Below are 25196 nucleotides of genomic sequence, written 5' to 3' on the forward strand. Positions count from 1 at the left end.
GATTCTGATCCCGGATCCACCACTTATCAGCTGTGTGACTTTGGGCAAGTCACTTAACTTCTCTGCGCCTGTTACCTCATCTGTAAAATGGGGATCAAGACTGAGAGCCCCACGAGGGACAACCTGATTACCTTGTACCTACCTCAGTGCTTAGAGCAGTCCTTGGCACATAGTAAGCGCTTAACAAATGCCATCATTATTGTTATTAATTACCTTTGTTGCTGCAGTTGCTGATATTGCCATCAGTTTTCTCCTGCACTGGTGGGAACAGGTGGGAACAGTGGAGATAATCTCCTTGAAGGCAGGGAATGTGCTTACTCTACTAAACTCTCTCACGTGCTTAGTAGAGTGCACAGTACACAGTAAGTTGAAAGTAAATACCACAGATTGATTTATGTCAAGCTTCTGGTATGACATCATACTTCTGCCACAGCAGAAGTTCCCCAAGTCCTCTCTACCCTAGCAGACCACCTTCATGGGGACAATTTGTTTCTTATTAAGGGATTTCAGGGGGAATTTAGTTCTCGAAAAGCCTCCATGTGTGCAGAAAATGAAGCAAGGAATGTTGACAGCCGAATGGCCAGACAGTAGCACTGGGGTAAAATTAGAACTCAGGAAGGTAGTGGTGAACAGAGGCTGTCAGGTCCATATCTTTGAGAACTCCTTTTGCCTTTAGCTGTATACTGAATAGATATGTATATGTATTTGTATATGAACTGCCTTTGCCTTTAGCTGTATAGTGAATAGATAGGTGTAAGTATATGTATACATATGTATATATAAGTATATATATGTATATATATATATATACATACACACATCTTAGTGAATGGTATTTATTGAGTGATTACTGTGTGCTGAGCACAATTCTATGCACTTGGAAGAGTACAATATTACAGAATTAGCAGAAATGTAAAGCTGTGACAGGAAGAGGAAGTAGTACCTAACCCCGTGACCGCTTTTACTGACCAGAAAAGCTGCACAGAAAACAATTTGCCTTGAAGCTGTATGCCTTGTTCTAGTTTTGCCTATACTATTCAGAACATAAGAAACGCCATTCCTGGATTAGATCCAGAGCCCATCCAGTCCAATAATCTGTCTCTGATATGGGCAATAAGATGTTTGATGGAGCCATGGTTTCCTTCCTTGACTACCATCCTCATAGTCAGGGAAGGCCTCTTGGAGGAGGTGTGATTTCAGGAGGGCTTCGAAGATGGAGAGAGTGATGGTCTGTCCCATATGAAGGAGTAGGTAGTTCCAGGCCAGAGAAAGGGTGTGGCCATGAGGTCCACAGAAAGATAGATGAGATAGAGATAGAGTGAGTTAGGTTGGGGTTAGAAGAGCAAAGGGTGCGGGTTGGTTTGAAGTAGGAAATCAGAGAAATAAGGTAAGATGGGAAGGTGTGGTTGAGTGCCTTAAAACCAATGGTAAGGAGTTCCTTTTTGATGCCGAGTTGGATAGGCAACCACTCCAGGTTTTTGAGGAGTGGGGGAGAGGTGGACTGAACTGTTTTTATTAAAATGAACAGTCTCTGATTGTGCTTCCAACCTAAAAAACAGCCGGTATGGTTTCGTTCATATACGCTCTTTCTTACCCTCATGTTTTTTAGGACCCATTCACTGGAATGAACTGTTCCCTATTGCTGATGGAGACCGGCAATCTCCTATTGAAATCAAGACAAAGGAAGTGAAATATGATTCATCCTTACGGCCTCTCAGTATTAAATATGATCCAACGTCAGCTAAAATCATTAGCAACAGTGGCCATTCCTTCTCTGTGGACTTCGATGATACAGAAGACAAATCAGGTTTGCTTTTAATACAGAAGACTATTCTACCTCCTGACCTTTTTATGTTTATTTTGAATATCTTGCCAATATGACTAGCTGAGATCTGCTCATTTCATTAAGTAAACCCTGATTTTTCAAGGTGAATGAGACCATGTTTACACCAAAGCTCAGAGAAGTGGAGATTTGACATTATCTGGTTAAGTTCAATTAAAGTCAATAATAGTGAGCTCAGATACTTAGGGCCCAAATTATGGTTTTAAGTAAGAGTTGCTTAGATTACAATTCAACTTTAATTCTCTCCTGTTCTGGTCACAGAGTCTTCCAACACTGTTGTGTGTAATCTCAGGCAAATTCATTATCCATTCTGCTTCTCGGAAAAATAATGAAAGAATTGCAAATAGTAAAAATAGTGCAGCTATGAATTTTTATATGCTTAATAGCAATTACTCCCACCTATAAAATAATCATCAACAGCACACACTTGCCTTGTGCATAGTAACAATGGTAATAATAGATGATTGTGATCCCCTCAAGGGCCAGGAACCATATCTAATTTCCAACTGTGTAATCTTCTCATCCCTTGGTATAGTGTTCTGTGTAAAGTAACTGTTTTTTATTTATTTTGTAATGGCATGTGTGAAGCATTTACTGTGTATCAAGTAGTGTACTAAGCACTGGGGTAGATACAAATCAATCAAGTGGGACACAGTCATAGGACTCACAGTCCAAGTAGGAGGGAGAACAGCTATTTCCATCCCCATTTTACTAATGAGACAAATGAGGCATAGAGCAGTTAAGTGACTTGCCCAAGGTCACACAACAGGCAACTGGTGGAACTGGGATTAGAACCCAGGTCCTCGGACTTAAATACTTCCACTACTACTATTAGCAGTAGGAGTAGGAGTAAAGATATTTATTGAGCTCCCACTAGGGGCACCACACTGTACTAAGCACTTGGAGAAGTACAGTGGAAACATAAGAGTTTTCTGCCCTTAAAGAAAGGGGCTTACCTTCTAATGGGGGAGATTGACGTAAAATCAGAATTAATAAATTGACTATACATTCGATCATACATATGTACATAAGTGCTGAGGTAGCATAAAAATAAGTGCTTATGTAAGCGCTCAAGGTTGATGGTTGGGTTGATGTGACTCAGGGTGTTGGGAGTTAATTGGGAAAGGTTTGTTTCCCAAAGAAGAGCTTTGAAGGTGGGGCGAACTGAGGTCTCGTGGACTGGGAGCCGGTGGAGAGTGAGATCCAGGCTGGTAGAATCAGTGTGAGCAAGGAGATGAGAGTTGAGAATGAGGTCCAGACTGGTTTGGGAGGAAAGAAAAAAAGCAAGCTGAAGAATTGCGGGCGAAGAGGGCTACTCTGTGGAGTTTTTCCTTGATGCGGAGGGCAACGGAGAGCCATTGGAGGGAATTGAGGAGAGGGGAAAGGAGATATGAGTGACTCTTCATAATGATCAGTGTGAGTAACAAAATGTATCTGTTGCCGAGTTGTACATTCCAAGCTCTTAGTACAGTGATCTGCATATACTAAGCACTCAATAAATACTATTGCATGAATGAATGGTGAGAGACTGGAGGCAGGGAGAGTAGCGAGGAAGCCGATAAAATAGTCTTGATGTGATATACTCAGTTCTGGGGAACATACAGTAGAAATAAAAGATGCAATTCCTGCCCTGAAGTAGTTAATTATCTAATCTAAAATGCTTACTGCCCACATAAAGGAGCACGGGGTAATTGCAAATATTTGAAAATATTCCTTAAGTTTTTTCTACTTAGAGGAGGAAATAGCAAAATTTGGAGCATTATTTTATTTGTCACTTTTCAAGATAGATCAGGAGAATGTATTGGGTTAGTTTTGGAAATTAAATTAAATGTTTTTAGTCAAGAAAAGGCATATGTTTCATAGCAAAGTGAAACACTGTAGAGTGAGGATGATTATTTTTCAGAACGCCAAAAGAACCAGCCCTCTGAAACGCTTTTCAGTTCAAATGGCTCCGACTCCTTTGTCCGTTACCCTTAGACCACCGAGAAATCACAAGAAACAATCTCAATCAGACTTCACAATGATGATCACTGAGAGTTCTGGTGAAGTCTCTAGGATCCGCAGTTTCAGAGAGAGAACTGAGGATTGTCTTATTGTAGAATCTCTACAGACAGTCCCTAAAAGTGTCCCACGTGGGACAATCTGATTACCTTGTATCTACCCTAGCGCTTAGAGCAGTGCTTGGCATATAGTAAGCACTTAACAAATACCATCATTAAAATTAGTCTGGTCTGGTCTCATGCAGCACTTCAGCTGCCACCTCATTATTCACTGAGCTCCTTGGCTACCAAACCCATTGCTGCTCCCTGACCTACACCGGCCCCAAGCCCAACAACTGGGCTGTTTCTGGGGCACCGGAGGCATTAGTGGCCTGCCGACTCCTCCCTTCTCCTCTCTTCTTGCTCCCTGCTGCTTCTGTTGCTGCTGCTCCTCTACTCCTCTAACGCTCTTCTAATGCCAACCTTCTCTGACCTCTTGCCCACGTTCTGCCTCTGGCCTGGAACACCTTCTCTCCTCATAACTTCAAAACCTTATTGAGAGTACATCTCCTCCAAGAGGCCTTCTTGACTAAAGCCCTCCTTTCCTCTTTTCCCACTCCCTTCTGCAACCCCCTGACTTGCTCCCTTTATTCATCCCTCTTCTCAGCCCCAAGCACTTATGTACATATCTCTCATTTATTATGTATATTAATGCCTGTCTCCCCTGCTAGACTGTGAGCTCATTGTGGGCAGGGAATGTGTCTGTTATTCTGTACTCTACCAAGTGCTTAGTACAGTACCCTGCACACAGTAAACACTCAATAAATATGATTGACTGCTGTTGAGCCCTGAATGAGGTGGGGGCAAGGGGTGGTCCATGGACAAAGCAATAGGGACACTTCTTGAGGAGGGGAGAAGGGAGCAGCACCGAGACCCTCTGGGTTAGTGCCTAGAGGCCCCACTTCAGTATCCTGGAGCCCACTTGCCCCAAGTGGGAAGGGATAGGACAGCCCTAGTGTGACTTGAACTCTGGCTCCGTCTCTACGTGGGAAGCCCTCACTGCGGTCTGGGCCTCCTCCTGCCTCCATAAGGCTGCCTCTCTCTTGGGTTCCCCAGGACTGGGTCTTTTCTTGTTCTCCTGAATCGCCTTCATAGGGAGCAGCACAGAAGATCCTGACTGGTCAGAAACCCTGCTGAAAGCTGCAAAGTTTTCAATGATCATCTCACATCCATGCATCATGAACAGTAAAATACATTTTGATAAGTTTGCGTTGTCAGTTAAGTATGATGGGTTGTGGTGGCCAGGGAATATATCTGTTATATTCATTTATTCATTCAATAGTATTTATTGAGTGCTTACTATGTGCACAGCACTGTACTAAGTGCTTGGAATGTACAATTTGGCAAGAGAGACAATCCCTGCCCATTCACGGGCTTACAGTCTAATTGGGGGAGACAGGCAGACAAAAACAAGTCAACTTAATCATGATAAATAGAATCAAGGGGATGTACACCTCATTAACAAAATAAATAGGGTAATAAAAATATGTACAAATGAGCACAGTGCTGAGGGGAGGGGGAGAGAGAGGGGGGAGGAGCAGAGGGAAGGGGGCTTAGCTGAAGTGAGGAAAGGGAGAAGGGTGACTTTGGGGAGCTCAGACCTGATTGTGTTAATTTTCGTGATGAAGTAGGTGGCCAGTAGGTGGGGGTGAGGGATGGGAGAGGAGGAGGAACAGGGGACCTGAGGAGAGAATTAAAAGTCTGGAACAATTGGCGGGGGTGACGGGCATGGGCGTCAATGAAGGGAGAAAAGTAGTTTTGCCTGGCGGAGGAGAGGGCAGAGTTGAAGGCAGGAAAGGATAAATTTGAAATGCATAAGGTTGGCTTGGTGCTTGGACCTTGCCTGCAGTGCTCAGCAGCTCGAGCACAAGAGCGAAGGTCGGCAGACAGAGGCAGAGAACCAGGGCGGCGGAGGACAAGGGGGCTGAGTGAGTTGAGATGAGTAGAGAGGGTGGAGTTGAGAGCGGTAACCTGATCATCGAGAGTGAAAAGAGAGGATAGGGAGGCAATTGTACTCTCCCAAGTGCACACTTTAAACGCTCAGTAAATATGATCAATTGATTGATTGATGGATGGATTAAAACTGGGAGTGGTAAGAATTTTGAGGAGTGAGACAAGAGGTGCATAAATTCTTAATGGAAAAGTTCTGTCTTTCCTTCAAAAGGCTAGTGGCAAAGAAGTTTTATGCTTCTGAGAAGTTTGGGTTTTCAGGCTTTCATAAAGTATGAAATAGCTGCTGTGTCCATCTTTAGACCTTTCATAGTTATATACATCCTCAGCACTTATGCAAATATGCTCAGGTGTACACTCAGAATAATAATTGTGGCATTTGTTAAGTGCTTAGTATGCACCAAGTACTGTACTAACTACTGGGGTAGATAAAAGATAATCAGATCAGACATGGTCCCTGTCTTCCACGGGGCTCACAATATGGAGGAGGCCAGGTATTTCATCCCTATTTTACAGATGAGGAAAGTGACTTGCCCAAGGTCATACAGCAGACGAGTCCTCTGACTCACTTGAGCCTATGATCTTTCCACTGGGACATTCTGCTTCTGTTTGTAAAAACTGTCATGTCTGTCTTCTCTACTTGAAGGCAGGGATTGTGTCACTTTTTTTGGACTTCTCAAGCCTTTAGTACAGTACACTTCACTCATTGGACTCTCAAGAAATGTTGCTGTAGCTAGTCCTACAATTGCTACTCCTACTTTCCTCAGATCTGTTTAAATCTGAGTTCAGAAAACCTAGGCATGCCAATGAGGCTGATTTACTGTCCAACATTAAGCAAGTCATTATTCACTAGACTTCATTTTTCCAAGGGTAAAGTGGATTTGATACTTGTGACTTCCCAAATGGGAAGAAATAATACACTGAAACAGAAGTGCTCTGAGTTGTTCCTACGCTAAGAACCTTTCCTATCTTATATTCATTTCAAAACCTACCTACTCTGTTGTGGTTTTGTGGTATCTTAGATTCAGCAGTAAATGATTCCAACATTCATTTTATTCCTCATTTTTCCTTCCTGTGAGTTTCTCCGATGCTACTTCTCCATTGCTTTGCACTTCTTGCTCCAAAGCTGATCTATCTTTCAGTCCCAGGGTACATTGAAGTTGAAAGTCTCAAGCCTAGAGTATAATCATGTGGCACTTAAACACCGTTGGAAACCTTTGTGCAGTAACCAAGCAATACAAATCTTGTTTTGGTTCAGGGATTAAGCCTGCGCTTTCTAGAGGACACCTTTACTCTCAGGCTCCTCTTCCTGAAATTCACATTTTCTGTCACTTTCCCCTTTCTCTGTTGCAAAGGTTGATTTAAAAGTAATTGCACGGTCTCCCTTATCTTTTCTGTAACTGAAAACTTTTTTTTTTATTTAGTTCTGCTGGGTTTATACAACATTAGGCAACCAAAAGGGACAGTGTGGTCCATCCCTTTCCTTACTGGGCTTGGTGCCTCTGCCCTAGCCTCTACCTATGGCCTGCCACATGTGCAGACTAGTCCTCATTGAAAACAAGCTTTTTTAGGGAATTCTCTTATGTCCAGCCCTATTCTTGCTGTGGCAGTGGTAAGTTGGGTTTTTATAGGAAAAGCACAACTTTATCCATAAACTAAATAAGTGCATTAGGAGTCCTCATTAGCCTCCCTTCTATTAATAATGATAATAATTTTTTGTTGAGCACTTACTATGTGCCAAGCATTGTACTAAGTGCTAGGATAGATACAAGATCATCAGGTCATTCATTCATTCAATTGTAATTATTGAACACTTACTGTGTGCAGAGCACTGTACTAAGTGCTTGGGAGAGTACAATACAACAATAAATGACACATTCCTTGACTACAACGAGTTTACAGTCTGGGGGGTGGGGAGACAGACAATATAAATAAAAAGTTACAGATACGTACGTAAGTGGTGGGAGGATAAATAATAGGAGCAAGTCAGGGCGATGCAGAAGGGAGTGGGAGAAGAGGAACGGAGGTCTTAGTCACTGAAGGCCTCTTGGAGGAGATGTGCCTTCAGTAGGACTTTAAAACCAGGGAGAGCCATTGTCTGCCCTATTTGAGGAGGGAGGGCATACCAGGCCAGAGGCAGGATGTGATAGATGAAACTGAGTGAGAAAGTATCAGAGGAGCAAAGTGTGCAGGCTGGGTTGTAGTAGGAGATTAGCAAAGTGAGTTAGGAGGGGGCAGGGTGAGTGCTTTGAAGCCAGTGGTGAGAAGTCCCAAATGGGACTCAGAGTCCACATAGGAGGAAGAATAGGTATCGAATCCCCATTCTGCAGACGAGGCACACAGATGTGAAGTGACTTGCCCAAAGTCACCCAGCAGCTAAGTGGCAGCTCTGGGATTAGAACCCAGGTCCTTCTGCTTCCCAGGCCCATGTTCTTTCCAGGAGGCCACACTACTTATCTATTTCAAAGCCTCTGGAGAGACACATTTTCTGGATGGCAGTATGACTGGGAAAGTGAACCCTATGTCCAGGAGCACTTTACTGTCCTGGTTGCCATGAGTGCCCGTGGCTATGGGATTCAATAATCACCAGCAGTTCTTTTTAGCTCTAATCTGTTTTCTTGGCAGGAGCTTTTCGGAGCAATAAATTATTTGTCATCCACCTAAACTGAGCCTTGTGGCGGGAGCTCAGTGGAGCTGGTAAATCTTAGCAGGAGGCTTAATGCATTCCTACCTCTGGCATCCCAGAAAAAAGAGGCGGGTGTTTTGGGTGTCTTTCTTTCCCCTTTCTCCTTTCATCCTACCTTTTGAAAGCTGCCACCACACCCCCGCTAACTTTGTCTTTTGCACGTAGGCGGGCCTGGAGGTATTGGGGTTTTGCAGTGTATTGGAACAGATAGGTTAGCTGAATTTCTTGTTGCTAAGGGCGTATCCCAAAAAAGCTGACTCTGACTAGCACTTTCCAGGGATTCTAAAATGTCTCATATCCATTAACCTCCATTTCCTTCTGCTTGCATCCGGCCAGTTTAGCTAGGAGCAAACCCTTTAAGGCTCCTGTTTCCTTCCACTGCATATGATGTCAGCAATCATGCAAGGGGCTGCTTGATCCATTAAGCAATATGGCTACAGTGGTTGCTTTTGTCCTTAGGGAAGAGTAAGAGGAATAATATTTATTAGGTGATTACTGTGTGCAGAGCACTGTACAAAGTGCTGGTAAAAAATCCCCAAGATTGGCCTACCTTGTCAATCAGAGAACCTCCCTCCCTCTACTTTCCTCCGTCTGAAGGCCAGCCCCCAGATAGCCATTCCCCAAACAGGTAATGCCCTGAGGGGAGAGGCTGGGGGACATGGGTACATAATTATTTTTTTAAAGTGGTATTTGTTAAGCTCTTACTATGTGCCAGGCACTGTACTAAGTGCTGGGGTGGAAAGAGCCTGGGCTTGGGAGTCAGAGGTCATGGGTTCGAATTCCGGCTCTGCCACTTGTCAGCTGTGTGAGTGTGGGCAAGTCACTTCACTTCTCAGTGCCTCAGTGACCTCATCTGTAAAATGGGGATTAACTGTGAGCCTCATGTGGGACAACCTGATGACCCTGTATCTACCCCAGCGCTTAGAACAGTGCTCTGCACATAGTAAGTGCTTAACAAATACCAACATTATTATTACAAGCTAATCAGGCTGGACACAGTCCATGGGGCTCACAGTCAAAATTTAACCTTATTTTACAGGTGAGGTAACTGAGGCCCAGAGAAGAGAAGTGACTTGCACAAGGTCACACAGTAGACAAGTAGCAGAGTCAGGATCAGAACCGTCATCCTCTGACTTCCCTCTATCTGCTAGGCTGGGGCTGACTTTGGTGAGGAGTGCACTACTTTGCACTTCTCAGGTCTAGCTAGTCCTGACTCTGTGACTGTAAACTCTTTGTGGGCAGGGAATGTGTCTGCTTATTGTTGTACTTTCCCAAGCTCTTAGTACAGTGCTCTGCACACAGTAAGTGCTCAATAAATACAACTGAATGAAAAATGAATGCCTGCTTTACCAAGACTTCCAGAGTTTTATATCCTTGAAGAGAAAGAAAATGCTTGCTTTTTCTGGGAGAAAAAAATGACAATAGTTTAGCAAACTTCACTTGAAAAGGAGTGAAACTTGCCAGGACCGTGTAATATGTTTTGAGGAAATAATGGAGAATTTAGAAATTTAGATATTCTCTTTCATCTGATCCAAGATCAAAGAAAACAAAATTGGTAGTGCGAGGTTTTCAGATTGTCCAGAGAGGAGTACTGTAGAATATGATTAGATGAGAAAATGAGGCTCTCAGGAAATATAAAATTCAGAGACAGTATAAAGGGCTGGCTAGGGAGAGCTACAGTTTCAGTGGGAGAGAAAGGTGAGAAGACAAGAGTTCCTCTGGTCAGTGAGTCCCTCTGCTTAGTTTTCTGTCCAGGATGCAGATTTGCCCCTTGCCAGAGCAAAAGAGGCAGAGGGGAGCAGGCCCTTGTATTGTCCAAATTTTGCCTCTGAAGCAGGTACCTGCCTGGCTCGTTCCTAAATCAAAGTCAGGAGCACTTTTTTTTTTTAAGTGGTATTTGTTAAGCCCTTCCTATGTGCCAGACACTGTACTAAGTGCTGGGGTAGATATAAGCCAATCAGGTTGGTCCTGCCTCTGGCCTGGAGCACCCTCTCTCTTCATATCTGACAGACAATCCTTCAAAACCTTAAAGAAGGCACATCTCCTCCAAGAGGTCTTCCCTGACTAAGCCCTCCTTTCCTCATCTCCCACTCCCTTCTGCCTCACCTTGACTTGCTCTCTTTATTCATTCCGCCTCCCAGCCTTACAGCACTTATGTACATACATGTAATTTTATTTATTTATTTTAATATCTGTCTCCCCCTCTAGACTGTAAACTCGTTGTAGGCAAGGAATGTATCTGTTATATTGTTAAATTGTACTCTCCCAAGTGCTTATTATAGTGCTCTGCATGCTGTAAGCACTCAATAAATATGATTGACACAATTCTGGTCCCACATGGGGTTCACAGTCTTAATCCCCATTTTACAGATGAGGTAACAGGGGCACCAAGAAGTGAAGTGACTTGCCCAAGGTCACAAAGCAGACAAGTGACAGAATTGGGACTAGAACCCAGATCCTTCTACCTCCCAGCCCCATGTTGCTTCCCTGTGCTTCCTTCCCACTGTGCACTTCCAGGAATGTGCCATCCATTGTCCAAGATGGGTTTCTAGACATGGGATCATCTGCCTTTTGGTCCTCCCCTCTCTGCTAGCTTGGAGTAGCCTGCTGGAATTCAGGAACACCAGAGAAGCAGCATGGCCTAATGTTGGTATTTGTTAAGCGCTTACTATGTGCAGAGCACTGTTCTAAGCGCTGGGGTAGACACAGGGGAATCAGGTTGTCCCGCATGAGGCTCACAGTCTTAATCCCCATTTTACAGATGAGGAAACTGAGGCACAGAGAAGTTAAGTGACTCGCCCACAGTCACACAGCTGACAAGTGGCAGAGCCAGGGTTCGAACCCATGATCTCTGACTCCAAAGCCTGTGCTCTTTCCACTGAGCCACGCTGCTTCTCGTGGATAGAGTATGGTCTACTCTACCCACGCTGCTAATGGATAGAGTATGGTCCTGAGAGTCAGAACACCTGAGTTCAGCCTGCTGGGTGACCTTAGGCAAGTCACTTAACTTCTCTGGGCCTCAGTTACCTCATCTGTAAAATAGGGAATATGATTCCGAGCCCTATGTGGGACAGGGACTGTTTCTTCCTTACTTTGCTTGTATCTACCCCAGCGCTTAGTATAGTACCTGACACACAGTAAGTGCTTCATAAATGCCTCAATTATTATATGCATGTATATGTACATATATAATATATAAAATATATATATTTTAGTCCTCTAGATTGTAAGCTCGTTGTGGGCAGGGAATATACCTGTTTATTGTTGCATTGTACTCTCCCGAGTGCTTAGTACAGTCCTCAAAACATAGTAAGTGCTCAATAAATGTGATTTAATGAATGAATATTATCATGATCTCAACTCCAGTACTAAGAGGCAGCAGCTTAAAGGTGTGGCCAGGAGAGGACTGTGAGAGAATTGCTGCTCTGTCCGTCTCCCCTCAAGTGATGCCAATGGCCTTCTACGAGCAGCCCACATACTCCTTCACAGGACAAAGCACTGGGGACAGGATGAGGGAGAAAATGACCTAGGAGCCCCTTCCCTGAGCCTAAGGTTTAAATCCACTTACAATCATGGAAGGAAGGTGCCACAAGTTTAATCACCTCCCGTCCCTCAACTTCTGCACGAAGAGGAGGACAGGACTCCTTATTCAGACCAGTAAACCCAAGTTCAAAAAAGCAAATACACCCACAGATAGACAAGTCAATGACACCATTTTTAGGATTTCTGAATTCCTGTTTTGCTTTCTAATGCCCCCAACTCCACCACCATTCCATGTAGGAGCAGTAGCTGTTTGTTCTATAGAAACCCAGGAACACTGGGCTGGAAACTAGAGAATCGGTTAAGAAAAAGCTTGTCACACAGCATGTGAGTAATGGTGATTCAACTGCAAATTTGAGAAGGGTTTGGGGACCAACATTTTCTTTCTACCAGCAGTCAAAAGGAATGCAACGGTTGGCAAGGCATCATGGAAAACTAAATGTAAGACTGTCGATCCATTAAGTGACTCATTATGGAATTGCATGTTTGGCCTGATGCATAACCAACTCTTCAATTTGCTGTTCTTAGTGCTGAGAGGGGGACCCCTCTCTGGGACCTACCGGCTCCGGCAATTTCACTTTCACTGGGGTTCTGCAGATGATCATGGCTCTGAGCATACAGTGGACGGAATGGAATATTCAGCAGAGGTGAGACTTGGAAACACACCTCCCATCAGCAGTCAAATGTCTGCCAGATTGTAAACTCCTAAAGGGCAGGGATTATGTCTAATAATAATAATATTGGTATTCGTTAAGCACTTACTATGTGCAGAGCACTGTTCTAAGCGCTGGGGGAGATGCAGGGTCATCAGGTTGTCCCATGTCAAGCTCACAGTCATCACCCCCATTTTACAGATGAGGTGACAGGCACAGAGAAGTGAAGTGACTTGCCCACAGTCACACAGCTCTCAGATGGCAGAGCAGGGATTCTATGGATTCTAGAGTAGAGTCTATTGACTCTACTGTACAAGCCCAACTCTTAGTCCAGTGCCCAGCACACAGTAAGCACTCAAAACTATTGATTGAGTGATGCATGCTGCTCTAAGGGAGTCACAAAATGTAAAGAAGAAATTAATATATGTGGGAAACTTCATAATGAGCATATCTAGTAGTTTAGAACAATATTTAGGACAGTGCTCTATGCATAGTAAGCATATAATAATAATTTTGGTACTTGTTAAGTGCCTACTATGTGCCAAGCACTATTCTAAGCACTGGTGTAGATACAAGGTAATCAGGTTGGACACAGTCCCTGTCCCACAAGGGGCTCACATTCTTAATCCCCATTTGACAGATGAGGTAACTGAGGCCCAGAGAAGTTCACTCATTCATTCATTCATTCATTCAATATTATTTATTGAGCACTTACTATATGCAGAGCACTGTACTAAGTGCTTGGAATATACAATTCAGCAACAGATAGAGACAATTCCTGCCCAATAATGGGCTCACAGTCTAAACAGGTGAGAAAGACAGCAAAGCAAAACAGAACAAAACATAACAAGATGGCATCATCAAGATGAATAGAATTGTGGAGTTATACACGTCATTAACAAAATAAATAGGGTAATAAATAATATATACAAATATGCACAGTGCTGAGGGTAGGGGAAAGGGGAAGAGCAGAGGACCGGAGTGGGGGGAAGTGGAAGGGAGGAGGAGCAGAGGGAAAGGGGGGATCAGTCTGGGAAGGCCTCCTGGAGGAGGTGAGCTCTCAGTAGGGCCTTTAAGTGACTTGCCCAAGGTCACAAGCAGACATGTGATGGAGCTGGGTTTACAACCCAGGTCCTTCTGACTCCCAAGCCCGTGTTCTATACACTAGGCCACACTGCTTTTTGACCTAACAAATGCCACAATTAACATCCGCCAAACTCTCTTCCCCTCTTCAAAGCCTTACTGAGAGCTCACCTCCTCCAGGAGACCTTCCCAGACTGAGCCCTCCCTTTCCCTCTGCTCCTCCTCACCTCCCCATTCCCCCTTCTCCTGCCCTCTGCTCTTCCCCCTTCCCCTCCCCACAGCACTGTGCATATTTATATATCATTTATTACTCTATTTTGTTAATGATGTGTACATATCTATGATTCTATTTATCTTGATGATATTTACTCCAGACTACTTATTTTGTTTTGTTCTGTTTTGTTTTGTTGTCTGTCTCCCCAGTTTAGACTGTGAGCCCATTACTGGGCAGGGATTGTCTCTATCTGTTGCCGAATTGTACGTTCCAAGTGTTTACTACAGTGCTCTGCACATAGTAAGCGCTCAATAAATACGATTGAATTAATGAATTTAACTGATCCTTGGGAAACTGAGCTCTTGCTATACCTAACCTGACTGACACCCAGGAAAAAACATGACCAAACGAGAAACAGCATGGTCTAATGAAAAGAGTACACTGGGATCTAATCCCAGCTCTTCCATTTGTCTCTTGCGTGCCCTTGGGCAAGTCACTTCACTTCTCTCAGGGGTACCTCAGAGGTACTTCTCTTACCTCCTCTGGTAAATGGGGATTAAGACTGTGATCCCCATGTGGAACGTGGACCACGTCCAACCCCATTATCTTGTATCTACCCCAACACTTAGTACTGTGTCTGGCATATAGTAAGTGATTAACAAGCACCATCGCAAAAATAAATGCCACCACACAAACAAGTAGACTTTTTCACTACCATCTTCATTCAATGTGCACTTTTCCATCTCAGGAATTTCAGGACAAAGCTTGAGGTCCCTGCTGGAAGGGGAAAATAGAGTTGGTTGGGAAGAGGTGCCACCTAGTGGCTGGCTAGTTGTCCCTCGTATGAGCTGGGATCCCTGGGAGGAAAGAGAGGAATGGAATTGCTGGAAAATCTCTGAATCCCAATTGGACCCCTTGTCTCTCTCTCCTCTCCTGGCAATTAAGAGTGATGATGTGTGACAGAGGCCATAAATCCTGATTTTCCAAGGGATAAAAAATGGGAGGTGGCCCAGCTTAGCGGAAAGAGCATGGGAAAGGGAGGGAGGAGACCAAGATTCTGGTCTTGGCTCTCCCTCCTGCCTGTTGTCTGACCTCGGGCAAGTCACAAGTTCTCTGTACCTCAATTTCCTCCTCTATAAACTATCAACAAAATACCCATTCTCCCTCTCTTGTAGATTGAAAATCCTTAGTGGGAAAGAAATTGTCTGATCATCTTATTTTGTATTTGCCTCAGTGCGTAGAGCATAGGAAGTTCTTAATTCCATTAGTATTATTAAAACCCAGCCCTCGCTTTTACCAGTTGACTGGAGTGATATTGGAGTGATTAGACTGTAAGCCCGTCAAAGGGCAGGGACTGTCTCTATCTGTTGCCGAATTGTACATTCCAAGCGCTTAGTACAGTGCTCTGCACATAGTAAGCGCTCAATAAATACTATTGAATGAATGAATGAATGAATGAATATTGCCTTGAAGACAGCTTTTCGCAAACCCTAAATCCTCCTTTGGATGGTCATATTGGTTTTGTTTCAAAGTACCATAAACCGTCTCAGAGGAGTACACCATTGTTCCATCAAGGTTTCACCGGTCTAAAAACACCTGGTGGAATTCAAGCAACCCTGCACACTTACAATATTCACATCTTCGGGAGACACTTGTAGACTAGTTGAATTCACTCAAAATTAAGGTTGACCTTTTGGGGAGATGATGATAATAATAATGGAATTTATTATATTCTTACTAGGTGTCAAGCACTGTTTGAAGTGTTGGTGTAGATACAAGCTAATCAGGTTGGACACAGTCCCTGTCCCACATGGGGCCCAAAGTCTTAATCCTATTTAATAGAAGAGGTATCTGAGGAAGAGAGGTGAAGTGACTTTCTCAAGGTCACACAGCAGACAAATGACAGAGCTGGGATTAGAACCCAGGTCCTTCTAATTCCTAGGCCTGGGGTTTATCCACTAGAACATGCTCCTACAGTAAAAAACCTAAAAACCTACCATGGTACAATTGCTGCTCATACTGTTAAAACCACGATTTTATCATTTTTTAAAAAAATGTGTGTTAATATTGATTGCACCAGTTACTCCTCTGTGTGAGGCACAGTCTCTTGGGGGTGTTCCTAGGAGTTCCACCTGGCCAGGGAGCCTTTTGTTCCAGATGTGCTAAGCTGGCTGTTGAGGCTGTGATGTTTCAGTATTAGCCAGGAATGTGTAAACCCTTTGTGGGAAGGGATCGTGTTTACCTACTCTGTTGTATTGTTGTCTCCCAAGTAAGTGCTCCATAAATATCACTGGTTGATTCATTGATTAGGGGGTAGCCCCTGTAGTATTAAGCAAAGGACAGGCATTTGACTCAAGGCCAGCCTGGGTAGGCTTGGGTGATAAAAGAGTGCAGGTGGACACAATCAAAGTGATACCATCCCACAAAGGGTGTTTTCTCTGTAAGAGTTGCTGTGGGTTCGCAGTTGCCTTGAATCCTCATTTATACCAGTGCCAAAATATACCATTTCTCAACTTTCTTGTAGAAATCCATCAGCCAATCAAATGTATTTATTAAGTGCTTCCTGTGCATAGAGCACTGAACTAAGTATATGGGAGATTATATTGCAAAAGTTGGAATTTTTTTTCTTGTAAGTAGTACTTGTTTAAGCACTTATGTTCCAAGCATTGTACTAAGTGCTGAGGTATACTAAGTGCTGAGGTAGATCTTCTCATGGTATTTGTTAAAGGCTTTCTATGTGTCAAGAGGTAGTCTAAACTCTGGGGTCGATACAAGTTAATTAGGTGGGGCACAGTCCCTGTCCCACATTGGGCTCACAGTAAGATAGGAGGGAGGTCAGGTATTTTATCCCCATTTTACAGTTGAGGAAACTGAGGCCCAGAGAAGTTGAGTAACTTGCCCAACAGCAGGCAAGTATCAGAGCTGGGATTATAACCCAGGTTCTTTGGCTCCTAGGCCTATGCTTTGTCCAGTAGGCCATGCTGCTTCTAGAATGAGGCTCACAGCTCAAGTAGGAGGGAGTAGGAATTAATTCCTATTTTTCAGATGAGGTAACTGAAGCATGAAGAATTTAAGTGACTTGCCCAAGGTCACACAGCAGACAAGTGGCGGAGCTGGGATTAGAACCCAGCATGCTTTTTCCATTAGGCCATGTTGTTTCCCACCAGCAGTTTACAGACTAGAGGGGGAGACTGACATTAAGTGCTGTGGGGGTGGGTTGAAAACCAAAGTGCTTAAGGGGTACAGACCCAGTACATGACAATTTAGAGATTTGCAACTCTTATGCCCACTAGGTGAACCATATTGAATAATCATATTTTACAATCATTCTCTGAAACATATTTCTATCCAGTAGTGAAAGTAAAAAAAAAAAAAAGAAAAAACAAACCCACCATATTCTTTTACCTGAAGGGGCAGATGAAGAAAACAGGAGCATGTCCCCCTGACAAGAAAATGATCATCTTAGTAGAGAAAGACTAATGTATTGTATAATGTGGGCATCTGGGTCAGACACTCAAGAACTGCTTTCTTGTTTCTGCCTTGTTCTCAAACACTTGTTTCTGTTTCACTAAGGAAGTTTTCTAAACCATGCCCTCTTGCATTCACTGCCGGCAGTCCACCCTCTCTTGCTCCCTGTCCTATTTCTTGCATATTTATATATTCAATTATTTGTTTCATACTTCTATAACTGCACTGCTTAGAGTTCTATCATGCTTTCTTCCTTCTGCTCCCTGTATTTGTCTAACTTTAGTCTGTCCCCCATTATATTGTAAGGCTACTATATTTACTTCTGTTGTAATAATAATAATACTAGTGGCATTTTTTAAGTGCTAAATATGTGCCAGGCACTGTACTAAGTGCTAGGGTGGTTACAAGAAAATCTGGTTGTATACAGTCCCTGTTCCACAGGGGTCTTAGAGTTTCAAGCCAGTTTTACAGATGAGGTAACTGAGGCACAGAGAAGCGAAGTGACTTGCTCAAGATCACAAGCAGAAAAGTGGTGGAGCCAGAACTAGAACCCTAGACATTGACTCCCAGGCCCATGCTCTATCCACTATACCATGCTGTTGTACCCTTCCAAGTGCTTAATACAGTGCTCCTCAATCAGGTTCTCAATAAATACCTTTGATTAATTGATTACAGGTAAACAATATGTGAGGAGGGAAAGGAAAATCTTTTACAAAGAAGGATCATTCAAAACTACTGAAATCAAGAGACTTGTGTTTTAATCCTGGCTCCCCAGCCTGCCTGCTGGGTGACCTTGGGCAAACCACTCAATTTCTCTGTGCCTCAGTTTCCTCATCTGTAAAATGGGGATTAAATTCTTGTTCTCCTTCCTGCTTAGACTGTGCACCCTTGTGCGTCAAGGACTGTGCCTGATCTATTTGTATTTTATCTACCCCCATACTTAGCACATAGAAAACACTTAAATTTTATTATTATTATTGTTGTTGTTACTGTTGGTTTTTGATGTTTGTCTCATCACGAGCAACCATGCTCTGAGCCTTCCACATAAGTTAATGTGGGGTGGGTTATCTGGTGTTTGTTCATTCAATCGTATTTATTGAATTCATTCAGTCAACTGTATTTGTTGAGCACTTACTGTGTGCAAACCACTGTACTAGCATTTGTTCCTTCAACTGAGAAGAAAGGATGGTTTGCTATTGATCTTTTCCCTAGAAGAACTTTGTGATGTATTTTCCTCAGCTATTGGTAAGAAAGCCACTTCTTACGTTTTAGCCAGGACAGTCCTGGATTTTTGTCAGGCTGTCTTAGATGACTGTAGAAGAATATGCAAATTGTTTAGAACTGTCATGGCCAGTCTGTTCAATCTGTATTGCCTTGATCCTGTTTATTTTAAATTCTTGTCATTCTACCTCTAGCTTGATCATGCTCAGTCCACACTCTCTAGTCCCGTCTAGAGGGTAGGGCATTCTGAACTTGGTAGCAATGAGTTGCAGAGAAGAAAATTAATTGGGAGATGCCTCTTGGAGGGAGTGGGATTTCAGAAAACCGTTAAAGATGGGGAGAGCTGTGGTCTGGTGGATTTGAAAGAGGAGGAAGTTCCATGTGGGGAGGAGAGGGGGCAGGCATGGGCAAGACACCAAGGAGAGAAAGAAAAAAAGAGAGAAATAAAGAATTGAAGGAAGGAAGAAAGAAAAAGAAAGAAAAAGTCAGGGAGAACATTTATTTGGAAGGAATGTAAAGCAAAGGTAAGGAAGTAGTGGGTGAAGAAGGCAGTAAATAAGAAGGAAGGAGTTGATGGAGAGTTTTGAAGCCAATAATCAGGAGGTGTTCTTGATTGGAAGGAATTGGGTAGCCATTGGAGGCTTTTGAGGAGAGGACAGATGTAAGCAGTAGATTTCTTAGGAAGTTGTCTTGACCTGTGGAGAGTAGTATTGGTAGGCTAAAGAGGGGAAAGCTCAGAGTCAGGAAGACCTCTAATATGGTCATATGATTGAGAGTTGATGAGAGTTTGAACCAGAGAATGTGTATGTAGAAATGCTACATAGTAGTCTGCTTGAAGTCAATGCGAGCTGAGTGTGTCACAGGATAATGGCTAAGAAATTGGTAATGAATGGGTTTGAAGTGTTAATTATAAGAATGACCAGCACAGAGAGTATATGGTTTCATTCTCCCACAACATGGAGCTCTATACATTTAAGCTTTGTGAGACTGGGTGAAGCCAAAGGGCTGTAAAGAGATGCAATCACCATTGATTTGCAGTATCCTACTCAAGTCCATGTATCTAAATTTAAGCAACCTTAAAAATTTAGTAGAATCATATTATTTTACTGATTTATAATAGCAAAGGTAATTGATAATAATAATGGTGGTATTTGTTAGGCACCTACTATGTGCCAAGCACTGTTCTAATTGATGTATTTCTGAACTGTTTTCCAGTTGGGAAGAAACACCTCAGTCTGAGAAGCATCAGTTTCCCCTCTTCTGAAGTTGTTACAGTTCAAATATTATTTTGGCATATTATTATACAACAGCCTTCCAAGTGAAGCTCAGTAAATTGCCATTGCCAAGTCAAATAATATTGTTAGCTACTCTGGTTTGGAGATGCAGCCACTGATCAGGCAGGGTGTGTAGGAGGGAGGAGGCCTCATCAACTAAAAAATGCAGAGAAGCTTTTTCTGAGGTCTTTGGACTTGTTAAGCTGCTTCTTTGAACTGTTCCATTGCCAGTGGACTGTCCATTTGCCCATGAAGAGATTCTTTCATGACATCCTTCACAAAGGAACCTTTGACCGAAGCTTCCAAACCAGTCAAAGCATCTTGAGGTTGCTTTCGCCCTCTCCCTTTCTGTGAAATCCTGAGTCTAATCTGAGCCAAAAGTATTATCATTTCGATGGCACAGTTTGTTTAAGCCTCCTTGTTTACCTGGCACCCTGACATCGACCCAGTGACTCCAGGGCCCGTCATCATTCTTTCCAGAGTAGCTTCCAGCAGGCACCCATTGTCCCAGGAAGAAGTGCAGAACTGGGTGGTTTACTGTTTTAGGAAACCATTTTTCTTGCTCTGGAATCCCTTTGATGGCTGCTCCAAATTATGGAATTCATTTGTTCATTCAGTCTCATTTATTGAGAGTTTACTGTGTGCTAAGTGCTTGGGAGAGTACAATGTAACAATAAATAGACAAATTCCCTGCCTACAGCGAGAACTGAAGCCATTCAGTGTTCTTGTCTTTTTAGGCATACTAGTAATGCAATTACTAGACTGTAAACTCCGCGTGGGCAGGGAATGTGTCCGTTCTATTGTTAAATTGTATTCTCTCAAGCCCTTAGTACAGTGCTCTGCACAAAGCTCAGCGTAGCTCAGTGGAAAGAGCACGGGCTTGGGAGTCAGAGGTCATGGGTTCGAATCCCTGCTCTGCCACTTGTCAGCTGTGTGACTGTGGGAAAGTCACTTAACTTCTCTGGGCCTCAATTACCTCATCTGTAAAATGGGGATTAAGACTGTGAGTCTCATATGGGACAATGTGATAACTCTGTATCTACCCCAGCACTTAGAACAGTGCTCTGCACATAGTAAGTGCTTAACAAATACCAACATTATCATTATTATTATTATAAATAAAGTAGTTGTAGTGGTAGCATTTATTAAGTACTTACTGAGTGCAGAATACTGTACTCAATTCTGGGAAAGAGTATTCACTTGGGAATTGGACACAGTTCCTGTCCCTTCAGGGGTTCATAATCTATGACAATAGTGGTTACCAGTTAATTTAAAAGAGGGAATTGCCATATAGCCAAGCCAACTCTTTCTTTTTCTTTTTAATGGACTACCTAAAACTAGAGTTGACTGTAAATTCTAGACTGTGACCTTCTTGTGGGCAGGGAACATGTCTACCAACTCTGTTGTATTCTTGCTACAGTCCTGTGCACAGAGTAAGCATATAATAAATAGCAGGCTAAGCTTCACTGGGGCAGTTCTTAGCGTGCTTGACCTCTGACTTCTATTATTTGATTTTTGCTCTTTTAAGTCAATTTCAAAAATGTTTCTTTTCCAAGAAAGGTTTTTTTCTCACCTTGATTTTTTTTCCCACCTTGATTTTTTTTTTCTCCGGGTTCCAGTGGGGTCAACTTCAGCCCTTTAGTTTTTGTTTGGAGAACTTTATGTTCACCCATCCTGCTGGCAGAGCTTTCAGAATCCAGAGGACCACGCTCTACCTTAGGACCAGAAACAAAACTTACAACTGGTAGCTGCTGCCTATGCCTGGGCCAGGGTCAGGGGGAGGGAAAGCTCAGGGCCCCTGGAGGCAGCGACCTGGGGGCTACCTGGGAGCTGCCTGGGGGCTAGGGGCTGTGAATGGCTTTGCAGCCACTTTTTTAAAGTCAAGAAAATCTTCCTTTTCCACGATAAATCTGTCAGTGCCCTTAATGGGCCCTTAATAGATACCTCATAAATATCCTTGTGAGGAAATGTCCTTAAGCTTGGGTACAAAAAATACTTTAGGGTGTTGGTATGCTTTACTACAGACCTACAGGCAGACATTGTGCTGCCTGTTTTAGCACCACTGAATTTGACTTCTGCTCCATCTCCACTGGGTCAGAGATGCTGACTGCTTGTTTTGCTTTTGTCTAAAGTGAAGGAGAGGTCTCCTGGGAAACAGCATGGCTTCATTCATTCAAGCATGTTTATTGAGCACTTACTGTGTTCAGAGCTCTGTACTAATTTCTTGGGATGTACAGTTCAGCAACAAATAGATAGTCCCTGCCCACAACGGGCTCACAGTCTTTGAATAGAGTCTGGGCCTGGCAATCAGAAGGACCTGCGATCTAATCCCGGCCCCTCCGCTTGTCTGCACTCTGACCTTGGGCAAGTCACTTAGCTTCTCTGGGCCTCAGTTACCTCCTCTATAAAATGGGGATTAAGAGTGTGAGCCTCATGTGAGACTGTATCCAACTTAATTAACTTGTATCTACCCCTAGAATAGTGCATAGCACATAACATTTAACAAGCACAATAATTATTGTTACTATAAATAGTAAAGAGGAAGCCCAAATTAAGGCCATTGGAAACAGTGAACAGTAAGATTCCATGGACCAGAAGTGGGCACTGGGGGGAACAAGACACCTTTCCTAAATTCCCTTCAAGCCAAAGTAAGCACCCTTCTTGCCCTCTCCAGAGGGTGTCAGTGTCCTCCTGCTTCCAGGTGCATACACTCCGCTCCAGCCCTAGGTGGTTCCTCTGTGAAACCAGTGGAGATGAAAAGTGGGGATGAGGGTGAGGGTGGGGAATGGTTCTGGAACAGTTGAGGGGATTGGGCTGGCAGCAGTCATTTCTGCTCAATAGTTACAGTGGCCTGGTCAATTCGGAAGGTGATTTTTGTGGTTATGACTCACACTTAGCCCAGGAGCTTCCCTGCGGAGTTAATGAGGCTGTGCCCTTTCCTTTCAGCTTCATGTGGTTCACTGGAATTCAGACAAATACTCCAGCTTCGTGGAAGCGGCTCATGAGCCTGATGGTCTGGCTGTTCTGGGGATTTTTTTAAAGGTAAGAAAATCTTCCTTTTCCACTATAAATTTGGCATTGCCTAGAACCACATGGGCCCTCAACAGACTCAATGTGCCATAAATATTCTTGTCAGGAAATGCCCTTAAGCTTGGGTACAAAAAATATTTTAGGGTGTTGGTAGGCTTGACTGCATAGATCACCCAGCTGCCTAGAAAAGTGGCCTGGTGGTGAACTTTACTTTCTGGCAAGGAGAATGGATTAGCCAGTTGGCAGCTTAAGCTTTTGGGCAGAACCAGAGCAAGAGCTAAAAAATTATCTAGGATTTAGTTACCAGAACAATGTTTGACCTTTTAGGCTACATGTTTCTCTAAACATACAGATTTCCCTTTCCCATGTCCTCTCCTTAGCCTAGAACTCCTTCTTCCTTCATATACACCAGACCACCACTCTCCCCACCTTCAAAGCATTATTTAGGTCACATCTCCTCAATGAGGTCTTCCCCGATTAAGCCCTGTTTTCCCTGGCCCCCCCTCCATTCTGCAGGTGTCCATGCATTTGGATGTGTGACCTCTGAAGATTTGATATTCTCCCCAGCCTCAACCCCACAACACTTATGTATATATCCTTAAATTATATAAATTATTTCTATTAAAGTCTGTCTCCCCCACTAGACTGTAAGATCCATGAGGGCAGGGAATCAATCAGTCAATCAATGGTATTTATTGAGCACTTACTCTGTGCAGAGCACTGTACTAAGCATTTGGAAGTGTACAGTTTAACAGAATTAGCTGATACGCTCCCTGCCCATAATGAGTTTACAGTCTAGAGGGGGAGACAGACAATAATATGAATAAAAGACATTAAATATGAATAAATATAAACAATGCTATCATATGGTATGTTGGGGGTAGGGAGATGAAGACAGAAAGTCTTTCCCTGCCTCAGGGTGGCGAGATGTCTGAATTCAGCCCTGTAGCTACTCCTCAACTCCATTCTGCTTACCCGGATGTTGCCCTGAGCAATCAGGCAGATTGTCAAGAGAATAAGAGGGGAACACAAAGGCAATCAACTGGGCATGGGAAAAACATTATTTTTCATTACTCTCACACTGAACTTAGGAAAAAAAGTGCTAATATCAAACTTTCTCTAACATCAGCTGACTAGGAATCAGGCAGCATTCACCTATTCAAAGTATTATGATTCATTCATTCATTCTTTCATTCAGTCATGTTTATTGAGCGCTTACTGTATGCAGAGCCCTGTACTAAGTGCTTGGAAAGTACAATTCAGCAACAAGTAGAAACACAAGTAAGGAATGTGTCTGCCAACTTTGTTGTACTGCATTCTCCCAAGATCGGGTGAAGGAATTGAGAGAATGCTCATCAAATTCAATCAATCAGTAAATCAATGGTATTTGAGAGCTTATTATGTGCAGAGCACTATACTAAGTGCTTGGGAGAGTAAATGCAACAGAGTTAGCTGACACTTTCTGTGCCTACAAAGAGCTAGTACACTGCTCTGCACATAATAAGCACTCAATAAATACCATTGATAATGATGATGATACAGAGTTACTTTATTTGATGACATTTTTCTTCATAAAATATTTGAAGGCAACAAACAAATGTCTGTTCCCAAAGCACTCTAAGTTGGTTCTGTGAAAATAGAGTGCTAAGTTAAAGAGTGCTTAAGCAAGTGTAGTTTCCCGTAGGAAATAATGTAAAGGGCATTGATGGATTTACAAGAGCCATAAAAAAGTGATAAAACATAAATTAAAGATTAAATAGTTATGTAAATGTATAACGATAATTCAGTATATGGAATCATATTTTGTACATATGTAAATACAGTAGTAAATTTTCAAAATGGTATCTTTCACAGCCTATTCAGCATAAAACCACCTCATTTTAACATATCTGCCATATCTATGCTAACTCGATCCACTATTATCTAAGCTTAAGTTGAAATAAGTTCTAATCACTCTGTCAAATCAGTCAAAATACTTTAAAGGGAGGAATAGGGAATTCCTTGTCAAGGTAAACTTTTGCAGCTTAAATAGAAGAATATTATAATGAGGAATGGCTGTATTGATAAATTCAGGCGTGTCTTTCCCCATTAAATTATAAGCCCCTCATTGTCAGAGAAAGCATGTTATATATTCTCTAAACACTCAGTACACTGCTATGTATATGGGAGGAGTGCAATAAAGAGTGTTGATATTG

General features: G+C 42.9%; 1 protein-coding gene across 2 annotated transcripts in view; it reads left to right on the plus strand.

Annotated features, from left to right (window-relative positions):
* The window catches only part of LOC100075700 (carbonic anhydrase 13), a 41043-nt gene that overhangs the window by 2878 nt on the left and 12969 nt on the right, over positions 1 to 25196 (plus strand). Inside the window, exons 2-4 of one of the 2 annotated variants that reach the window (XM_029063368.2) lie at positions 1610 to 1807; positions 12587 to 12705; positions 22918 to 23013. In XM_029063368.2, coding sequence (XP_028919201.1) covers positions 1610 to 1807; positions 12587 to 12705; positions 22918 to 23013 — 413 coding nt within the window. The remainder of the gene's footprint in view (positions 1 to 1609; positions 1808 to 12586; positions 12706 to 22917; positions 23014 to 25196) is intronic. The other variant, XM_039911989.1, reaches the window with a different exon arrangement.

This window comes from Ornithorhynchus anatinus, chromosome 4, assembly GCF_004115215.2.
Source record: "Ornithorhynchus anatinus isolate Pmale09 chromosome 4, mOrnAna1.pri.v4, whole genome shotgun sequence".
Taxonomy (NCBI): domain Eukaryota; kingdom Metazoa; phylum Chordata; class Mammalia; order Monotremata; family Ornithorhynchidae; genus Ornithorhynchus; species Ornithorhynchus anatinus.